This window comes from Scyliorhinus canicula, chromosome 6, assembly GCF_902713615.1.
Source record: "Scyliorhinus canicula chromosome 6, sScyCan1.1, whole genome shotgun sequence".
In the NCBI taxonomy this organism is placed as follows: Eukaryota; Metazoa; Chordata; class Chondrichthyes; order Carcharhiniformes; family Scyliorhinidae; genus Scyliorhinus; species Scyliorhinus canicula.
The window spans coordinates 9,337,298-9,347,351 of record NC_052151.1 but is presented as its reverse complement, the minus strand read 5'-3'; the positions used below and the strand labels follow the sequence as shown (position 1 = coordinate 9,347,351).

Genomic DNA, 10,054 nt, shown 5'->3' with positions numbered 1-10,054 from the left:
CCCTGACCCCACCCCCCACATAGCCCCCCCTCCCTTTACCCCACTGCACGCCAATAACCCCTCTTCAATCCCCCCATTCAGCAGCCCCATTACCCTACCTCACCCCTCAGACCATCCTTCTGGGACTCTCCAATCGGCTGCAGTGAATGGAGTTTGTGTGCCAAATTCTCCCATCTCGCTGGCAGCGGGGGTGGGGCGAACTTGCATTGGAGAACCTTGGCCAATGACTCGTCAGGCATTAAGGCCGCTATTCTTAATTTCAAATCTAAGTGCTTCCACCAGTGAATATACCAGAATGGTTCCTGTTGGCACGAGGAGCGACCCTAGAGTGCCAGTCCATGGAACTAGGAAATTCTGGGCTGGATTCTCCGTCCCTCCCCGCCAGATATCTGGTTCAGCACGCTGTCGGGAGTCTCCGTTTTGCCGGCTGGTCAATGGGGTTTCCCATTATGGGGTGGCTCTATGCCGTCGGGAAACCCTGTGCTTTCGGCAAAATGGAGCCTCCTGATGGTGGAGAATCCAGCCCAGTGATTTTGGAAATCGGCTGTGGGGCTCTCCGTCAGTGGGACCCTCTGCTTTGCTGGTGGCGCACCTACGCCCTCTGGTTTCTCGACGGCGTGGGGTGGCCACAATGGGAAACCCCATTTGCCAACTGCACCAGAAAACGGGGCTGGCTGGCTGGAGAACCCTGCCCTGGATTTTCCATGCCATTCCATGAGACGCCAGGGTCCAAGCTGTACCTGAGAGGGGCGGGACCATCTCTTGAACAGGTCCCACATCTCTGAAATAGGAGCAGCCATTTTAAAATCACTCTGATCTCAATTAGCTGCTGCAGTCCCCTGCAAATTGTTGGCAGGGCACTCCCCCCATCCTAATCGCTGACAAGAGACACCTCAGAATCCCCCTTCATCCCCCCTCCCATTACCCCACTGCACCCCAAGAACCCCTCTTCAATCCCCCCAGTCAGCAGCTCCATTACCCCACCTCACCCCCCAGACCGTCCTTCAGTTCCCTTGGACCCGCCATTCAGTAGCCCCCTCATTCCCCCACCTCTAGCCTTGCCCCTTAGAGTGCCAAACTGACACCTTGAAGTCCAAGGAAAGGTAGTAATTACCCTCCCAATAATAGCTCCAGGCTTCTGAGGGGGGTGGGGGGGACGGTCCTCCCTGGTCGGTGGGGGTCAGGGGGGCTTGTGTTGGGCTGGAGGGGTTCAGGTTGGGGTCTTCCATGCGATGCTTCTCCTTTGGACGATCTCGCGATCTTCAGCCTTTAAAACTTTTAAACAGTCACTGAGTTTGGAGAAAATGAAGTTTCCCACAATAAAGTGAAAATATTTTCACATGTCCCCCTGTGCTATTTAACAGTCACTCATTACCTCATAAATACACATCTCTCATAATAAAGTGAAGGTGTTTTTATCTGTACCCCAAAACCCTTTAAATGTTTAAAGGTCTGTGAGATGAAGGTGAAAGTTATGCCTTTACAGTGGTTGAAAACTTTGAAGTGGTTCTCACACAGTCAATTTCATTGCCTTTTGAAGTATTGAAGTCAGTGTGTATGGCTAGGAGGCTGAATATTTTGAACTGGATTGTTTACATTGAAATTCGCACTCCATTGTGATTGACAGCTCACTGGACCTTCAAAGGGTATAAACAGATTGTTTATTTATCGAGTTGTTGAGGGAAATTTGCACAATTTGCATTGTGTCCAATGTGGAGACTATCACAGTATCTTCATCTGCACCCCAAAAAAGGTCCTCTTACACAATATAATGACAACATTTCTCTGCAAAGGAGTGGGATTACCTTGCAAAAGCAATTGAGGAGGCGTTTGTCATAGTCATCTGTAACACGTCCTCCATACTGAACTTCTCCAAGCATATAACGTATAGTATTCCACGACACACCCTGAGGGAATCCAAATGACAGAGGGTAAATCTCATTTAATTATATCGAATCTCAGCAAAACAGGCTTTATTTTTTACTTGAGCAATGTTTTTAGAATTTGGAATAATTCTGTTCATAAATTGATCCAACTATAGTAAGAAGTCTTACACCACCAGGTTAAAGTCCAACAGGTTTGTTTCAAACACGAGCTTTCGGAGCGCAGCTCCTTCCTCAGGTGAATGGAGAAGTATGTTTCAGAAACATATATATAGACAAATTCAAAGATGCCAGACACAGCTTAGAATGGCATCTTTGAATTTATCTATACCTCTTCATTCACCTGAGGAAGGAGCAGTGCTCCGAAAGCTAGTGTTTGAAACACACATCTTGGACTTTCACCTGGTGTTGTAAAACTTGTTACTGTACTCACCCCAGTCCAACGGCGGCATCTCCACATCATGATTATCCAACTATGGGTAGGATTCTCTGTCTCGCGAATCCAGAAATGCAAATCGCGATGGGACAGAGAATCAAGCGTCCTGTAAAAATGGAGATTTATGCCCAGCGGTGATTCCAGCACTATGCTCCGGTACCTCCCTGGAGGCTAAAACGAGGTTTGCACCCCACGGCGATGGCGGCATACAAAATCGACATTTGCATGCATTTAAATGTGATTAGCAGGTTGGATATAGTGTGCTCCGCCGTTCCGCGATGCTCCACTCCTCTCAGGCGGGAGTCTCGTGGGCACGAATTACTTCAAGTATTTGCAGATGAAGACTGGGTATCTTGGGCGGGATTCTCCCCTACCCGGCGTGATGGGGGGTCCCGGCGTAGGGGACTGGCACCAACCACTCAGGCCGGAGCGGTTGGCACCAGAAGACTGGCGCAAAAAACCGGCGCCCCCTGGCCGCTGACGTCACTGCCGGCGCATGCGCGATATAGGTTTCTCTTCCGCTTCCGCCATGGCGAAGGCCGTGGCGGCCACGGAGGAAAATAGTGCACCCAGGGCACTGGCCCGGAGTCTGAGCGAAGGGCCCCGATCGCGGGCCAGGCTACCGTGGGGGCACCCCCCGGGGTTCGATCGCTCCCCGCCCCCCCAGGGCCCCGGGGGCCGCTGAGCCCGCCGTTCCAGAGGTGGTTTAAACCTCGGCGCCGGGAGAGGCCTCCCAGCGGCGGGACTTCGGCCCATCCGGGCCGGAGAATCACCGCAGGGGCCTCTCCGATCGGAGTGGCGAGATTCCTGCCCCCGCCACTTCCCGGGTGGCGGAGAATCTCTGCCACGGCGGGGGCGGGATTTTCGGCGGCCCCAGGCGATTCTCCGACCCTGCTGGGGGTCGGAGAATTTCGCCCAGCCCCATGAACGAATTAAAAAAAAGATGGGAAGGCTTTCACTCTCTTCTCGGGGATCTTTAATTTTAACCTGCAGACAAACAGTTTAAAGTATTTAAAGGCTGCAGATGGGAAAACCTAACAACCCCATCCCAGGAAATCTGATCCCCTCCCATGACTTTGGGGAAGAAATTGATGTATTTTGATAGAATAAGATCCCTCTTGCAAGTGATGTCTGTTGGACACAACACAAAGCAAGGGATCCTCATCAGATTCAGAAGGTCCTTGAGTTATAGAAGGAGAGAAAATGGTGGAGTCCTCTTTGACGTCACTGCCGGCGCATGCGCGATATGGGTTTCTCTTCCGCTTCCGCCATGGCGGAGGCCGTGGCGGTCGCGGAGGAGAAAGAGTGCACCCAGGGCACTGGCCCGGAGTCTGAGCGGGGGGCCCCGATCGCGGGCCAGGCCACCGTGGGGGCACCCCCCGGGGTCCGATCGCCCCCCGCCCCCCGCCCCCCCCCCCCCAGGACCCCGGGGCCCGCTCGCGCCACCGAGAAGCCTCCCAGCGGCGCGACTTTGGCCCATCCGGGCTGGAGAATCACAGCAGAGGCCTCGCTGACCGGAGTGGCGAGATTCCCGCCACCGCCACTTCCCGGGTGGTGGAGAATCTCTGCCACGGCGGGGGCGGCATTTTTGGCGGCCCCAGGCGATTCTCCGACCCTGCTGGGGGTCGGAGAATTTCGCCCCATGTCTGCAGAGGGGGAGCGGGATTAAAAAAACACTGAAAGAACCATTGAAAACTGTCGGGTTTGCTGGGGGGTTGGCTGACCGGTTCAGAGGAAGTAGCAGGGAATGACTCGGTGCCAAATGCGTGGACTTGGGATGTTGCCCATGGGATCAGGGTAGCCCCTTCAGACTGCCATTGCTGCAGTCTGACTTTTAAACGCACACCTCAGGTGCTACTGAGGGGGACAGTTGCCGTGACCTATCACTGGACATTGGGTGACATAGCATAATGAGACTCACTTGCATCAGGAGGGGGCAACAATGCTAAATTAAAATTAGGATAGTGCTATTTGGGAATCGAGTGGTAACAGACAGATATGGCATCATACCCTTCCTGTTGCCACTGAGTTAAAATGTCTCCCAATAAGCGAGGCTGAGATGATTAACGCCTTTCAAATAAATTTGATATACATTAATATGGAAAACTGCTTAAAATATGGAGCACATTTTGACTAAGATAATTAAATTTAACCAGGGCTCCAGTAATTCTGGACAAGAAGAAATGTGAGGACGCAGGAATATTTTGAAATTTTACATATTAATGTGGAGAAGTAACTACTCGTAGAGAGCTTTCCTTCAGGTGAAAAAATGTGGAGGATAGAATGCACCGTACATATCTTGTGTATGGTTTATGGAAGAACAATGCTTCAAATACTTTTACTTCTCTTGTTTTTATCACTATTGTTAAGATACTGGACCAGAGCCTAACTTTTGGCAGAATACGGACCAGGCCCTAAACAATATTTCAATTTGTAAAACTGTATGGAAAGGATACTTCACCCAGGGAGTGATGACTCTGACCAATAGGTATCTTTTATGTTAAAACAAACTTTAATTTAAACACAGAATTAACAACATTAACATCAAATAAATAGCTTTACAATTAATAGTAAAATTGTTCTTAAATAAAAGGAAACACTTTAACTTACTATCTACATCTAACACTAATTCTAATTAAGCAACCCAATACAGTTCAATTGTCACTTATAAATAAATTTAATAAAATAAATTACTTACTTATCTGTGCAGAGTTTTGAAGACAAAGACCCTTTTTAAGAGCAGATCCAAATGCCCAGTCTATCAGCATTTGGCAAAACTGCAAACTACAGACAGACAGGGCTCTTCCCATTAATTACATCATCTGTATCCCACTAAGATATCCCAACACCCGCTTAGTTAGGACTAAATACAATCCCTCATAAATTATCTACTCTCCAGGGAATCTCCTGCAAACAAGTAAATGGTTAAAACCAATCATTACTTCACCTTTTACGACTGTGCATTAGTAGATACACTGTCTGTATGTATTTTAAACCAGGGTTTTTAAATAACATTACTTCCACAAATATGAAAAAATGAAAATGAAAAAAAAATGAAAATCGCTTATTGTCACGAGTAGGCTTCAATGAAGTTACTGTGAAAAGCCCCTAGTTGCCACAATCCGGCGCCTGTCCGGGGAGGCTGGTACGGGAATCGAACTGTGCTGCTGGCCTGCTTGGTCTGCTTTAAAAGCCAGTGATTTAGCTCAGTGAGCTAAACCAGCCCCTATGAAATGTAATATATAGCAATTTCTACATTAATAACACTATCTATTCATCAATGGATATCCAGAATGTTTGAAATGCATGACAATGATATGATGGATCAAGAAGAGCCAGAATTTAGTGTCTAGGTAATGGTGAGGCTATGAGTGCTCTCTGTTCTTCTTTATGCATGTATGACACAGAAGCTTTGGAAAAAGAACAAATGTATTGACATCCTGGGGGTTAACTATTGGCCATGAGCGGAACTGGATTACCATATAAATACTGAGACTACAAGAGCAGGTCAGAGATTGGGAATCACCTACTGACACCCCCCCCCCCCCCCCCCCCCCCCCAAAGGCTGTCCACCATCTACAAAGAATAGTCAGGAGAGTAATGGAATACTCTCCACTTGCCTGGATGAGTGCAGCTCCAAAAACACTCAAGAAGCTCAACACCATCCAGGTCGAAACAGCCCTGCGTGATTGGCACCCCATCCACCTTAAACATTCATCCCCTCCACCGCTAACACACAGTAGCAGCAGGGTGTGTACCATCTACAACATGCACTGCAGCAATTCACCAAGGCTTGTTCGCCAGTGTAGCCACCGAAGTTGGCCATTCCCTCAATACAAAATGGAGGAACGCAAAGCTTGCAGGTTAAAATGGACAATGTTTGCAGCACAAGCAGGCTGCACCAAGCCAATGTGTATTCTGTCTGCTAAGAGAGCAGACAGCACCGAAACGAACATTCCGCATACTAATGAGGCAATCTCCGGGATAGTTAACATAGCAATGGAACGATCCCAGGGACAATGGACACAAATAGAGAAGTGATTGCAACAGCGTATGGGAAACCAGACACCCCAGCACCAGCGGGGTTCAAAAACACCTGAAAGCCCGCCTAGTAGCCGAGAGATAGCCTCAGTATTGGGGGGGATTCAAACAAATCGATTGGGAAGAGACCCAATCGATTCCCAGCAGGAAAAGGGTCCACCCAAAAGGGCGCGAAGCCCTAGGACCTATAAAAGACAGGTCCCACACTTAGTTCGTTTTTCTTAACCAGCCCTCCTCTCTGGACCAGCATTTCGACCAGCTTTGCCAAGAAGACCGCAGTTCCCTTTGAGATAAGTATTGGTTTATTTAGCGGTAGGAATAGTTTAATCCTCTTAGCGTGTGCATGGGTAGTATTATAATTGTATTATAATAAACTCAGTTGTTTGAACTTACTAATTGGTGTATGGTTTTATTGCTTTGAACTTCACCTTGAAGCTTGTGGCGGTATCTTAACGATACCTGGCGACTCCAGAGCTAAGTAACGAAACAGAGCCAAATTGAGTGTTAAGCATACTCACCCAGAACGAGCAACATTTAGTGGCGACGTCCAGATGGGACTTGATTAGAAGTGGCCCCCCACTCCGAGAGAACCCAGAAATTTGAATCAGAAATCCAATTGGGAAAAGGAAAAATCACAAGTGGTCAAGGAGTTCAAATCAATAATCATAATTTGGAAGTGTGTTTTTGCATGCGTAACTAACAGGGTTGTAAGGTTAAACCGAGAGATTTTTGTTGCGACAAACTGTCGGGAGTTTTGTAATCGGAACATAGCGAAAGCCGTACCCGTATTTAAATTAAAGAAAGCATAAAGAAAAGGAAATGGCCATGCAGGCAATGGAACGCCTCATGAACCCAGAGCAGTTCGTGGTCGCAGTGACCAACAATAGCAGAGTAGGCCAATGTCCCGTGTGGGAGCTGGAACTCAGGAAATACCTCAAAGGGAAAGGATGGCCCCTTTGGAGTGAGTTTTGTGTGAATGAGGAGACAGGTCCCGGGAGTATAGGACATACTTGGTGGGAGAACCTATCTCAAATTCATAAGAAAAGTTTAGGAAAAGCACGCAAGCCGATGGCAATTGTGTCCTGCTTGGCACAATTGCGAGGCACAGAGGAGGTCGTTCGGACGCTCCGCAAAGAATTAGAAGAGAGGAATAGGATGAGTAAAGTGGATGTCAGGGACATCGAGGTTTGAGACAACGACTGGCAGAGAAGGATAGAGAGGTGGATGATGCCAAGAGGGCACATCAGTCTTGTCTAGCCCATCTGAGCAGTTCCCAAGCCCAGTATGAGAAAGCCTATCGGGATGTGCAGCACGCAGTTCTGATCAGGGAAAATTCAGAGAAGCGGGTAGAGGCACTGCAAAGGCAATGCTCTGACCTAAAGGCAGCTTTAAGAGCACTCCATGCTTCCACCACTGAGCAAAGGCAAAGTACAGTGGATCATGCGAAATGTAGGAAGCAGATTGCGCAGCTGCAATCTCTGCTTTCTGTACAGAATGGGTTCCAAGAGACATTTGGAACCCAGTTAGATGAGGAGAATGTCCCAGATTGGCAGGAATTAAGCGAAACCGCGCAGCCCTATGTTCAGGGAACATGTGCGCCAGCAGCGCAACAGAAAAGGAAAGCGCCCCAACCCCCCACAGATCAGATAGCGCCCGCACCTATGAACCCAGTCACCACCTAAAGAAAGGCAACCACAGAAGGCGCACCCGGCATCACCTACACCACCCCCTTAACCGTAACACAACTAAGGGACGCATGTGAAAAAATCACCCCATTCCTCCCCACTGCAGACCCCCACCAATTTTTCACAGGAGTGAAACAACAGGCGACCATGTACGGCCTGGATGAGCGAGAGCAGGTAAAGCTCACAGTGTTGAGTTTAAACTCATCGGTTGTAGCAGCCCTCCCCGACCCACAGAACGTTGGAGGAGGCACCCTCGAAGAGATGCATACATCTATTTTAGACGCGATAGGGTACAACAGAGGAGACCCAGTCGAAGGCCTAAATAAGTGTAGGCAGAAGAGGACAGAGCATCCCACAGCATTCGCAGGAAGGCTGTGGATCCATTTCACTGCCGTTTTTGGCGATTTAGACCGAGCACATTTAACCCCCGATAATATGGTTAAATGGACCCGCACCATAATCTCCCACGCCACAGATGCAGGAGAGAATGTCTGCAGCAGTTATGACCCCTCAGAAGAGGCCCATAATGAAAAATGGGTACTGAAAAGATTGCCCCGCGCTTGGGAACAATCCGTCCAAGGCAAGGTTAAAGTAAAGACCCCAGAAGAAGCTCAGGCTGCAGCAGATATACAGGCAGTAAGAGCGCACCAAAACCCCGCATGGGTAAACGAAGGAAAGAACAGACCCCACAGAAGTCGCAGGAATGTTACAACTGCGGACAGTTAGGGCAGTCTCTGTCCCCCCGCACCCCCGCCAGCAGCGGGAGTCTCTGTCCCCCCGCACCCCCGCCAGCAGCGGGAGTCTCCGTCCCACCGCACCCCCGCCAGCAGCGGGAGTCTCTGTCCCCCCGCACCCCCGCCAGCAGCGGGAGTCTCTGTCCCCCCGCACCCCCGCCAGCAGCGGGAGTCACCGTCCGGCCGCACCCCCGCCAGCAGCGGGAGTCTCCGTCCCCCCGCACCCCCGCCAGCAGCGGGAGTCTCCGTCCCCCCGCACCCCCGCCAGCAGCGGGAGTCTCTGTCCCCCCGCACCCCCGCCAGCAGCGGGAGTCTCTGTCCCGCCGCACCCCAGCCAGCAGCGTGAGTCTCCGTCCGACCGCACCCCCGCCAGCAGCGGGAGTCTCCGTCCCACCGCACCCCCGCCAGCAGCGGGAGTCTCCGTCCCACCGCACCCCCGCCAGCAGCGGGAGTCTCCGTCCCACCGCACCCCCGCCAGCAGCGGGAGTCTCCGTCCCACCACACCCCCGCCAGCAGCGGGAGTCTCTGTCCCCCCGCACCCCCGCCAGCAGCGAGAGTCTCCGTCCCACCCACCCCCGCCAGCAGCGGGAGTCTCCGTCCCACCGCACCCCCGCCAGCAGCGGGAGTCTCCGTCCCACCCACCCCCGCCAGCAGCGGGAGTCTCCGTCCCCCCGCACCCCCGCCAGCAGCGTGAGTCTCCGTCCCACCGCACCCCCGAATTTTCAGAGCCTCTTTTCGAGAAAGAAGCAACGAGCTCTCAGGCCATCCTGGTGCAGAGAGATTCACCATCCATGGTGAATAGGAAGCGGTTAGGGATTGCAAACTGGAAGCTGTCAATATGATGCAGGGCATCAGAGGAAACCGAGGCGGAACGGTAGCACAATGGTTAGCACTGTTGCCCCACAGCTCTAGGTTTGATTCCCGGCTTGGGTCACTGTCTATGCGGAGTCTGCACGTTCTCCCCGTGCCTGAGTGGGTTTCTTCCGGGTGCTCCGGTTTCCGCTCAAAGTCCAAAGATGTGCAGATCAGGTGGATTGGCCATGATAAATTGTGCTTAATGTCCAAAATAATGTTGGGTGGATTGCTGGGTTACGGAGATAGGGTAGAGGTATGGGTGTGGTACGCTGCTCTTTCCAAGGGTCAGTGCAGACTCAATGGGTGGAATGGCCTCCTTCTGCTCTGTACATTCTATGATTCTATGATTCTATTAATCCCGGCTGTAGATGAGGAGGGAATGGACCAGAAGAGAGAGGATGGAGTCAAGATAAGAGGAAA

The 10,054-nt window shown here is 50.9% G+C and overlaps 1 protein-coding gene across 1 annotated transcript in view; it reads right to left on the bottom strand.

Moving 5' to 3' along the window:
* The window catches only part of LOC119966923 (dynein heavy chain 8, axonemal-like), a 1,786,259-nt gene that overhangs the window by 67,592 nt on the left and 1,708,613 nt on the right, over nt 1-10,054 (bottom strand). Inside the window, exon 87 of the mRNA XM_038798881.1 lies at nt 1,806-1,907. Coding sequence (XP_038654809.1) covers nt 1,806-1,907 — 102 coding nt within the window. The remainder of the gene's footprint in view (nt 1-1,805; nt 1,908-10,054) is intronic.